This window comes from Phasianus colchicus, chromosome 14 (genome assembly GCF_987193195.1).
Source record: "Phasianus colchicus chromosome 14, bPhaCol1.hap1.1, whole genome shotgun sequence".
NCBI lineage: Eukaryota > Metazoa > Chordata > Aves > Galliformes > Phasianidae > Phasianus > Phasianus colchicus.
Window position 1 is genome coordinate 2,759,017 of NC_143449.1, and position 12,088 is coordinate 2,771,104.

The following is a 12,088-nucleotide window of genomic DNA, read 5'->3' on the forward strand; positions in this document are numbered from 1 at the left end:
ACTCACTTCCATCTTCATATTGTAAAAATAACAATGTTGTTCTGAAAGGGGTTTCTGTGGAGTGCTGCTTTGTGCAGAACTCAGTGTGCACTCTGTGTCTGCAGAGTGGAGGTCGGTGTAGTACAAGCAAATGCACAGCAAGTGGCAGGTGAAAACAAACACAGAAAGGAGGCTGTCACAGCTAATAGTCTTGTTGCGTGCTGAATAAAGCTTTTAAGACTTTATCTATCTTGCTTGAGGCAAATGGTGCATTTTGCATTTTGCATTGAGCAGTGAGGGTAAGCTTTCAAAGGTTAAATAGAGTAAGTGGTCATCAGAGGCTTGCTTTACAGTTCTGGCCTGTTAAATTGTTCATCAAACCCTATTATATGTATTTTTATCCCTCTAAAGATGATGTGGTTCTCAGTTCCAGTTTATCTCCTTCTAGACATGAGTCATAGGATCATTCACATTGAAAAGACCATTAAGATCACCCTGTCCAACCCCAGCCCACCCCACCATGCTCACTGCCCACATCCCTCAGTGCCACATCCCCATGGTTTGTGAACCCCACCGCTGTCTGTGTCTCCCTCACCTCCCTGGGTAGCCTGCTTGTTACTAAAGCTGGGAAGAGAAGCATAAAGGTTAAGACGCTTCTTATTGCAAGCTGCAAATAGAGAAGTGTCACCACAAGCACAAACATCAACAAACTTCTAACACTTTGTGTACCTGAGCACATTTTCTCAACGTATGCTCTTGCACCTGCTGCTCTCCAGCTGTCAGTCACTGCCTGAGCTGGGCAGAAGTGCAGCACCTGCTCTGGCTGCTGGGGGAGCCCCGTGGCACCTGCGTCTGCCCGCTCCTGGGTCACCTCCTCCCTGCAGGGCTGTGACCCCTCTGTTTGCACAGCGATGCTCAGTTAATCTCTGCAGAAGAGTGATGGTGTGCGTTTGTTTGGCAGTCAGGTGGTGATCGGATTGGAAACCTTTCTTTGTGGTTGATTGGTTTGCGGAACTTGTTGCAGGGCTTCCATGTGTATGAAGGCTGGTGCCAGGCCCTGACAGTAAGTCCTCAGATAACCTGTGTGGTCAGATAATTCCGGGAAGCTGCTGGGTACAGGAGCAGCTGGAGTGAGCAGAAGCACGGGTGTAGGAGCATGGGAGCAGAGCTCACAAAGTGGTGGGGCAGAAGCACTCCAGGATAATCTCCTGCATTACCTGCACGTGGTTATAACCTGCTCTGCTGCCGGGCTTCAGATTGTTCTGTGTTTCAGGTAACCTGTGGATTACACCGTGAACTGTGTTGTACCTGAACCTGTGGCATGTGGAAAGCTTCCAAGTTTCTCTGGAAATGTGCTCAGCTCTGCACTGCTGCTGTGTGTGGGGCAGGCTGCCATCCACGCCACTTGAGCTCCTTCTTGTGCGACTGGAGCAGGATGGAGCACAGTGACACACAAACCAATTCACACCACATAAAGGTTAAAAACAAGATGGAGAGTGTTAAAGGCAATGAGGAATTACAGTTGCGTGCTTACAAAGAGAAAAAGACACAGTAAGAATGAGTGTTACAGCAGCAGATAATTTTGAGATAATGTCCTGCTGGTATTATTACTTGCTGGTATTATTCCTTTGTTTTTTGTTAGAAAAATGTAAAAAATTCAGTAGTGAAATGTAAAAGATGATTCGTAGAGACTGTTTACCTTCCACAGCAGCTGCATGGCTTTGCATTCAGTGCTGAAGCTCACATTTTTTTAAATAATAAGCAGCTAATTTCCACATGTTGAAAGGCCTGTTCTGCTTGGAGGCATGCAGTGTGCCCCCTCGTTGGAGTACTCAGTCATTAAAAATGTACTGATTGCCAGGATCGGCCGGCAAGGGGCTGCTGTCTGGCTCTGACCTCCATGTTCACCTACCAGGAGAAAAATATGAAATTGACCATCTTGCCAAATAAAAGGGAAGATGAGTGTTTTTCTGCAAAACGGTGCCGCGTTAAGCTTTCTGACTTTATTTTCAGGTAGCTGACACCATGCCAGGGCAATTGCCTTCCTGCTGGTAGGAGGGCCGGGAGTGCAGGGAGCACAGAGCAGAGCCTGGCAGGTTTGTTTTCCCATAAGAGGAGTTGGATATGCAGCCCTGCTCTGCATTGCCTGGTTCAGAGCGGGGTGTTGCACATGGCTGCCTTTCAGCTCCAGGAAATGCCAAGGCTTGCAGTCCACAGTGTTTGGAAAAACTTCCTGAGAGGAGGTTCTGGTGCCGAGGACCCACTTTGGCTTTTGGTGACATGTTAGTGACTGCAGGAATGTAAGTTTTGCTGCAGAGTAGTGCTCCTTCTCTGGGTGCCTGCATGAGCTCTAAGCCCAATTACAGGCGGTTCTGCACTTGACATGAGGCAGTAAGCAGAGCTAATTATGTGGGGATCAGGTTCAGTGATTGCGTTTTAAAAAGCTCTAAGTGAGGTTATGAAATCAGCAAAAAGCAGAATGCTCAGGCAGGGCAGCCCCAGAAGTGGTGTGCGGTGTCAGGGCTGTGCATGTGAAATCTCTCCTGCTGAGATTTCAGCCCTTTGCCTGACCTGTGCTAATATTTACTTTAAAATGATGCTCCGTGTCAGCTGTCTCAGCTCTGTGCTACCGAGGGCTGTTCTCAAGTCTGGACTGTTTTCCAGCCAGTGTGAAGTGTGTGCTCTGCTGCCTGATGGGAGCTGTTGACTGGCGCTGATGGTTTTTGTTGGGAACAAACACAGCGACGAGCCAACTGCATTGACAACACAGCTGCGATTTCCAACAGCCCTTGGGTATGCTTTCCAAATACCAAAGCCAGTGACCTAGCTGAACTGAGCTCTCAGAAAGCCTCTTCACATGTACTACAGAAAAAAAAGTCCCCCCCCCTTTTTTTTTTTCAATCCTTTTTTTTTTGGTTGAGATAATCTGGTAGACAGAAAGCTATGGGGGTTTGAAGAGAGGGTGCTGCTGTGATTGGTGGGCTGGGCTGTTGCTGGCAACACATAGGTGCGTAGGTGCTAGCACCTTCTATGTGTTTAACATATCCTCCACCCGTACTCTAGTCATGTTTTCCTTCCTGCTACTGCAGACATACCCTGCAGGTAGTGATGTTTGGAAAATGGCTGTCCCTGGTGTGCTGTCCTCTCTCAACACTGTTCAGTTCCTCTGGAAATGGTGATTTGTCTAGTCATCAGAAAGCTGCACTTTGGCAGATAATCCCTGCCAGCATTACGGCTACTCCTGTCATTCCGCCAGTTCTCTAAAGACCTCACGCTTCCTTTCTTAATGTGCTCCTCTGGTCTGACTGGCAGAATGAACAGAAAAGCTTTTTCCCTACTTAAAAATACACCAGACTCAGAAAACGAGCAGTAACCTCTGCAGCCATGGGGAGGAACAGCTCTTGGCAGCTTCTGCATCTCCTTGGCTTCTTTGTGCTGGCTCTGCTCAGCAGTGCCTGTGTTTGGCAAGCCGCAGGGCCCTGCTGCAGAGGTGACAGTGTGATTTGCACCAGTGCCTTGGCGTGGTCTCTGCTCTTGTTTGCATCTGCTCAGCTTGGATTTGCAGGAGCCTGGCTTCTGCTCCCTTTGGAAAGATTATTTAATTTAGTTTCAGGAACAGTTTTCAAAACCAGAAGAGTTAATTCCAAGCCTCTTGGTGGTGTGAAGGCGTCCCTTACTTCTGCGGGCAGTGCTGAAGCTTTGCAGCCTTTCCCAGCCTCTGGAAGCCACCGTGGGAAGCCACGGGTCGCACAGGCCGTTGGCTCTCCATGCAGTGCTGTTGGCTGATGCCTTCCTGTGCAGTGTGCCAGTTTCAGTCCAGCAAGGGTTAAATTACGTCATGCCTGCACAGATTCTCTACTCTCCTGGTTTTAAAGCCTAAGCGGGCAACCTGCGGCACATACACTGCAGAGGTAGCTGACAGCAGCTTATAAATCATATCCCTGCGTAGGCCCAGACTGTGCAGAGTGATTGACCTTTCCTATTGCTCTGAACAACTTTAAATATTGAAGGAACAGGAAGAAGTGCAGATGAGATAAGCGCGTGAAGGCTGACTGCACTGTCTCCTGGAACACGTGCTCCTCAGTATGAACGCTGCAAAGCTGTGGTGAAAACTTAGCTTTTCCTTTGCAAATTACCAGAAAAAAACCTTTCCCGTGCTATTGCTGTCAGTATAATGAACAAACTGCCGAAAACTTAACCTGCCTGCTCCAGTTCTTAGGCCCATAATGAGCAGAGCTTCTGTGGAGTTGGGGTTGGACCAGGCGGTCTCTAGAGGTCCCTTCCAACCTCATTCATTCTGTGATTCTGTGAATGTCACCGTATGGTAATACAGAAAGTGCCGTGTTCTACGGAGTGTTTAAAGTAATGAAGCTCTCTGCAGGACAGTGAGTGCAGTGCAGCTGTCTGGTGGCTGCTGCCGTGCTGGCCTATTAACAAGGAGAGCAAAGTCTTATGAAACTTAGAGGAAACTTCCTACGGTTTCAGCCTCCAAACGGTAGGTGGAGTGAAGGCTGCGAGCAGTGAGGCTGAAGAGGAGCTCTGAGCTGATAGCTGCCTGTCAGATCTGTGCTAACCTCTCATGGTCTCTTGTCCTTTTCCGTAGGCAACATCTTTGTCGTCAGCCTGTCTGTCGCAGACTTGGTAGTGGCGGTGTATCCGTATCCTCTCATCTTGAGTGCCATTTTCCATAATGGATGGACTATGGGAAACGTTCACTGCCAGATCAGTGGGTTCCTGATGGGCTTAAGCGTCATTGGGTCGATTTTCAACATCACTGCAATTGCAATCAACCGCTACTGCTACATCTGCCACAGCCTTCGGTATGATAAGCTCTTCAACCTGAAGAACACCTGCTGCTACATCTGTCTGACCTGGACGCTCACAGTGGTGGCCATTGTGCCAAACTTCTTTGTTGGCTCCTTGCAGTACGACCCCCGGATTTACTCTTGCACCTTTGCCCAGACGGTGAGTACGTCGTACACTATCACAGTGGTGGTTGTCCACTTCATTGTCCCGCTGTCCATCGTGACTTTTTGCTACCTTCGGATCTGGATTTTGGTGATTCAAGTCAAACACCGGGTGAGACAAGACTGTAAGCAGAAGCTCAGAGCTGCCGACATCCGGAATTTCTTGACTATGTTTGTGGTTTTTGTCCTTTTTGCGGTGTGCTGGGGACCATTAAACTTTATCGGCCTTGCTGTTTCAATTAATCCTTCCAAAGTGCAGCCACACATTCCAGAGTGGCTTTTTGTCCTAAGCTATTTTATGGCCTATTTTAACAGCTGCCTCAATGCTGTGATCTATGGGCTGCTTAACCAGAATTTCCGAAAGGAGTACAAAAGGATACTGCTGATGCTTCGGACTCCCAGGCTGCTCTTCATCGATGTGTCCAAGGGTGGGACGGAAGGGCTGAAAAGCAAGCCGTCCCCAGCCGTAACAAACAACAACCAAGCTGAAATACACTTGTGAGTCAGAACAGCACTATTTATTCTGGGTTACACTTGTATATGTAATATATAAGAGCCTTTCTGCCTGTGTATTTCACAGCTGATGTTGCTGGATCCCAAACAGCCACCCCTTCTCATGCAAGGAAGGAGCCTGTAACCTTTCGTGCCCAACTAATCACCGTGACAGCACGACTTGGAGTAAGGGTTTCCAGAAGAGAAACGACTGACCTTTACCTTTTATTTTCCTATACCATCTTTCACTGTGTGCCTAATTAATTGCTTTGGTTGCTTTTGCCACAAGCATGCCAATACCCTTGAAAAGGGAAGCACTCAGAGAGCATGGAAAAATGCATTTATATTTGAAATGCAACTTGCAAAATTGCCATATATTACAAACCAGCATTTCCTTCCTCCCTCTGAATTCTGTTCTGTAGCTTAATCCAAACTACAGCAATCAAAGCGTAAACTGCATGACCTTCTCAGTGAGGTTAGTAACAGTGTTTGCCAGCCGGCAGACATACAGCACGTTGACTTCCACTGCGTGTGCTCATTTTCCTTTTTCTTTTGTATTACAACTTAGTAGCTAGGCTGGGCTAGATATGAGGCAAGCAGAAGGCAGACCTCCTGAGTGTCAGATGTGCTTGTTTTAATTGAATCTCTGCAGATATTAAGTACCCTTGCACTCTCCTTCCAGGCCATGAATAAGAGTATAGCACATGACATAATCTAATTGCAGGAAGATACTGGGAGCTTGCTTCTAATTTAGGCAGTATCCTGTCATGGCCAGCATTCATTCCAGGTATCTCTCAGAAGTCCCTTCTGCATTAACATCATAGAAAAGATTAACATAGCTTAGTCCTATCCATTCAGTGCACGTGTAGGCTTTTAATAAGAAAACGAGGTTCCAGTGATATTTACACTTGCAGACGAAAGCAAAAGGGTAAGAAAGTGTTGGTTTCAAACATCTCTCCTTTTGCCCACTGTATGGCATGAATTTGATGGGGAAAAAAGTGGGATTTCTTCCATTTTATTCACGTACAGAGCAGCAATTAATTCACAGAACTTCAGAAGGGAAAGCTTGTTAAGCATGTTCATGCATCTGTTTTCAGTTAAAGCCTGAACTCTGTTGTCTTTGTTGCTTTAACGATGTTCTGAGTGCTAAGGCCAGTATCACATTAGCAACAAGCACAGGGGCAGAGATAAGGCTGTTTCTTTAATGGAAGGCTGTTTCTTTAATGGAGTGTGTGTAGGGAGGCTGGTTGCTGTCTTTAAATGGCTTTGCTTTTCCTTAGCTTCGCCGAATATTCATCTCCCTGTAGTTTTAAATGAGTGAATCCTGCTTTGAGACATTAAATCAATATAGAACTGCCCCAGTGCAACTCTTGTCCTCAGGCTAGCAGACCTGTCCTGGTGCTGGTGTACTGTGGCACAGCAGGAGCTGTGCAATGGTGGGAGCAGGTCTGAGCCTCATGGGTGCAGCAAGGAGAGGGAGAAGCCCTGCTCCTGGCCAAGGAGAGCCTTGTTAAGGCACTGACCGTAGACCAAAGCAGGACTGGTTCCCAGGGCTGAGCATTGAAACACTGAGAGCCAGATTTCGTAGCAGCAGGCAGGTGCCTAGAGATGGAGGTAGGCAGGATTTACAGAAGACCCTGTGCAAACCAAGTGCCTAATCCTTAGCAAACTTAAGCCATTTGTGCATCACTTGCTGAAAGCATCTTGTTGCTGAACATCCCTCCTGCTGAATTCTTTGAGGGAAGAAGAGTTTAAAGAAACAAAGCCTCTTTGTAGATCAGGCCAAGAAACACTGCAGAGTGCATTGCTTCAGTGAGTTCTGCTGCAGTGTGAGTGGGTGTCCGTGTTTGCAGGGTGCCCTGGCACTTCGTAACATTCTCAGACTCGAACATCTTCACAGCTTCAGATAATTGTTGTTTTAAAATGCACTGCAGCCAGCATCCCATAATAGGAATCAAGCTGAGTTCTGTTTTGGCCTCTTAATCTGCCTGTGCATGGCCAAATAAAGGTATATTGACCTTCGGAAATAATGCAGTCTGATTGCTTTACAGCAAAGCCAGTCCGGATGAATTCACGCCGTTCTGTGCAAACAAAGTCATTTCAAGTCAAACTTGGATAGGAAAAGCACCAAGGCGCCTGGAGCTGCAGGGAGTTTCTCTGGTGCCCAGGGAGATGTTGGTGTGCTGTGACCAGTCCTCAGCCCAGCGTGCGACTGGCCAGCAGCGTCACTCAGAATCACGTTAGCAAATGATCTGACTGCTCGATACCGACCCAAGCCTAAGGCACTCCATTAAGGGAGTCATTTACTTTTACTTCACAGGTTTGCCAGGTGTCTCATAATCCCCCACAACTGGGGTTTCGTCCTGTGGTTCATTGTCCTTGTAGCTGAATGTTCAATGCAGGCCACGTGGTGTTTTTTCTTTAAGCTTGGATTTGCACTATTTCTTATTCAGGCTCCAAGGTAACAGCCAGCAAGCACTGAACCAAACTGAGTAAGCCAAAGAGCTCCCAGCAGGCAGGTAGGTGATGGATCCTCTGCTGGCGCCTCGTTGGATGAGGAGCAGGAGGAGCACCACGGGCATCTCCTGGGGACTCACAGGGTTACTGCTGAAGTGAACTATGCAAAGCGATGGGGGCTCTGCTTCCCTCCTGCCGTAGGTCTGAGCCCAGATCCTGCGCAGAGCTGGCAGGGACGGGCTGGGTGAGGTGGGTCCCTGCTGCCCCCAGCATGGGGACGGGCGCTGCGATGGGCGGCAGCGCTTTGACAGCACCAGGAGCTCACCCTGGCACAGCCCAGTCGGGGCACCAGGCCGTCCCAGCAGGAGGGTTCTGCCACCACGGATGGTTCCTGAGTGAAGTCCTGCCAGGGGTGGGGGTCCTCAGTGCCCAGCAGACAAAGCAGGGAACGTGGCTTCAAACAGAAAACACTGTGCCATTTGCTAGCACTTTGATACAGAGACAGTACTTAGGATAGGATAGAGTAGATTTTTATACTGAGTTATTTTAAGACTGTCCAAGCAGCTCCTTATTTTTATGTTAAAAAATGGTTAACAGGGTACAGAGAGTTTATTTTGTTAACATTTGTTTACAGAAAAATGGAAGCGTTTCTTATACTGGGAATCCTGAGCAGAGTCTGTTTCCCTGTGAGAATCTAGCTTTAATCAAATCTGAGCTTTCAAGGAGATCCCACAGCTTAACCTGCGCTCTGCCGGTTCCACCTGTTGTGTACCTGACCTTGAGTTTGAGAAATAGGGCTGACCTCTCCTAGGAACAGGATTTACATCACTTGCTCTGGATTTGGCGTGGTGGCGTTGAATAGAGCCTGGCCCCAAGTCCTGAAATAATCATGAACTCCCAGAGAGACAGTATTGTCATGAAGGAAGACGAATCTCCTGCCACAAAGAAATACTTTGGCATGTTGGTAACAAATGTTGTTTAATCCATATAAGAGGAATGTAACTGGTATATTTATATATGAAAATATATTGCATATGCTGTTTCCACTTTATCATTTGATTAAGAAATTTTCAGTATACTTCCTACTGCAATTGTTTGTTCATAAAGTAGATTTGTTCCCTTACCCGTTAAAGCTGTAATAAATTTCCCTTTGGACTGTTCATTGATTTTTTTTTTTTCCCCCTTTGCAGTTATTTTTTAATAAATATTTGAAACAACACCTTGGGTTTTGTTGACTACCAGAAAGCAGACTGAGTTGACAGATATCATTGGTTCGAGTTGAGCCGTGCCCCATATCCAAGGGTTTTTTCTTCCACCCACCTCGAGCAGGCAGCTCGATGCACTGCAGTTGTCCTCATCAGAAGGAAACACCTCACCCTGCCATTGGTCTGTCTGTGCATCCCCCCCAGGCTCTCTGCCTTTCCTGAGCCTGTCTTCTGTAGCTACCGGGCTGTGGGTTGCAGCCTGTAACCTCTTTTTGTAATTTCACTTCTTGCCCACTCTCAGGAAACAGCCTGCAAAAATACTGCTTTGACTGCTTTTTTTCTTTTAAGTATTGGACAGCAACACACTTGGCTTGTTTTGGTTGCTATGTCAAATCTGGGCTTGTGACCACTTTGTATTGTGCTCTAAAAAAGAATATTAGATATACTTCTGAAAGGGCAATTAGCCTAGAGTTACTAAATAATGGCTTTAAATAAGCAAATTAGTAAATTATATATCGAGGGAACCAGATCTCTGTTCCTGAAAGAAAGCTGGCATCTAGCAATTAACATCTACTGAGCTGTCTACAGAGAAATGCAGACTTCCATTTCATTGCATTTTCTTCTGTGTTTTAAGCATTCTCCATTCTCCTGGCACTGGGGCAGCCCTTGCAGAGGCTGCCAGGCTCTCCACAGGCAGTCTCAAATCCTAGGGATGAGGTTACACTGCTTGGAAATGCTGGAATTAAATAAATGTAAAGCCAGCTGCTGTCCTCACTGGCAGTGAAGGAAAAGCAGAGTTTCATTGTTTTAAAGGGACAAATACATGAGAACTACCCCATGAAAAGCAAGGATTGCCTCTATCTCATTGGTAAGTGGTTATCTTGCTCTAGCAGATGCAGGATACAGTGTCTTCTTCATTGCATCTCCTCAAGCTCACCGTGATGAAAAATGGGCTTAAAAATTCAACAAACAAACAAACAAAAAACAACAACAAAACATTGAAAATAAACATAGAAACACGATGAAACATGCAAAGCTCCTCTTTGAATTTGTCCTTTAAGGCAAGGACTGGATTGGACTTGCTGAAAAGGCATACAGGTGAGTTACTGGTGGAAGGAAGCACGTTTTGGTCATGGGTTTTGCTGTACTCATACAGTTCTCCAGCTGCTACGTCCCATCCACAGGTTGCAGCAGTGATATTTCCATTCTGGCTTGGCTGGAGGTGTCTTGTGAGAGGTCTCAGTGCCTCTGGCAAAGTGGGGGTGATGGGAATATGAACGGGATCCAGTCCCAGCTGCAGTTGGAGATCTCTGATTTATTACACAGACAGTGCCTTGCTCCTGTTCCCTCACCAAACACCGTGTGTTATCACCCGGTGGATACTTTTGGACAGTATTTACTTTGCTCCAAATGTCAGTGTGACCTCATGGGTATCAGTGACCACTGTTCAAATATATACATAGGTGTATTTTTTACTGAATCTCCAAGTTTACTTATTCAGTGTGACTGCGAGTGTATTTCAAAGCAGGCCAAACTTCTGATGAAAACAGGTTAGACAGTTTAAATTCTGCTAACCCATATACTGGTACAGCTCCACTGAGAAGCAAATTTCATCATGAAATGAGTCCACTGAGCTCCATAGAATAGCATTAAGGATCTTCTCTAAAGTAAAACCATCTGCAGTTACGCGGAGCTGGTGCTGTAGCTGCAGTGTGGGGCAACCGCCTGAACAGCCCGCAGGCTGCAGCGAAACATCATCAGGTGCAGCTGCAGTGCTGGGATAGGAAGGCTGAGATTTTCCATTAAAACAAAAATTGCTGAGCAGCCACGGAATAGACTTGTTAGAAATATGAGAAGTGCTGCTTGTTCCATGACATCCCAGGGCAGCACTGCTGCTGCTGCTGCTTATTTTCTCCAAAAGGCATGGCAATTAATCTGCTGCTTCCCCAGGAAAGCTTGCTATGCTCAGTGCAACACGCTGAAAGCATTTTACGATAATTGCAGATCCCAAAATGTTTGTCCATGGAGTTATCCTAGAGCATCCTTGTACTGACTCCTGTACCTTCTGTTTCTGCCATGAATGAATTAAACTGTCAGAAGTGAGGTGGTGTTATTCATTTATGTACTTGCCACAAAGTATTAGTAGCTAGGAGATAAGATAGAGCTATAAAGGACAAGAGGTGCCATAACTCAACACCAGGATAAGATCTCATTCATGGCGACTGCTTAGAAATCAATATTTGTCCTCATATATTTACTCCCAAGCTCATAATTTATAACATGAAGCCAGTCAATAAAGAGCTGCTGCATATGTATTTAGCCTTTTATCAGCTAAATGTAAATTACTGGGCCTAATGCAATATTTCCTACCATAAAAGCCCTGAGATAAGAAAAGCAGAATGGGTTCTTGTAAGAACTCTGTGATGAGGTATGCAAATATTTTCCTTGGTGGTAAGAGCAATAAAATGTGTTTCACTCAAGAACTACATTTTGTGAATGGAAGCTCCACAATATTGTTAATGGAATTTTCATTTTGTGATGCTTGTTTATGATATCCATTATTCATATGCTGTAAGTAATGCAGTGCGCAGCAGAGAGAGAATTTACAGTATGGGGTCAGGTTCCAAAGCAAAAGGGGTTGGTTTGAATCATTAACTGAAGTATGTTTCTATGTGATCTCCCAAGCACAGTCTCCAGATAAGGTTTTTAACTCAAATAATAACTTCTAGGAAGCCAGGGAAACCTTAATGTCTTTGAAATTATAGGCAATGGATGTGCAGTTACCGCTTTCTTAGATTGCCTCTTAAATAGACTGAGCCATCAAACTGTATTATAAATCTTTCCAGTTGAAACATAATTCATTCTGTATTGGGAATATTTTATCGGTATCACGTTTAATAAACTGCAGTTTATTGCAATTGTAAATTTATTTATGACTTGTAATCGTACGATCTGTTGTAATTGTAAATATTGTCTGCATTGTGCTCT

The 12,088-nt window shown here is 45.8% G+C and overlaps 1 protein-coding gene across 3 annotated transcripts in view; it reads left to right on the top strand.

The window, feature by feature from the left end:
* Nucleotides 1–9,095, top strand: part of GPR50 (G protein-coupled receptor 50) — a 28,569-nt gene extending 19,474 nt beyond the window's left edge. Inside the window, exons 2-3 of one of the 3 annotated variants that reach the window (XM_090150068.1) lie at nucleotides 4,583–5,444; nucleotides 5,527–9,095. In XM_090150068.1, the coding sequence (XP_090006194.1) occupies nucleotides 4,583–5,444; nucleotides 5,527–5,530 (866 nt within the window). In that variant the 3' untranslated portion in view covers nucleotides 5,531–9,095. Of the gene's footprint in view, nucleotides 1–4,582 lie in introns of all 3 variants that reach the window. The other 2 variants (XM_090150067.1, XM_031602760.2) reach the window with 2 other exon arrangements.
* The last annotated feature ends 2,993 nt before the right edge of the window (nucleotides 9,096–12,088 follow it).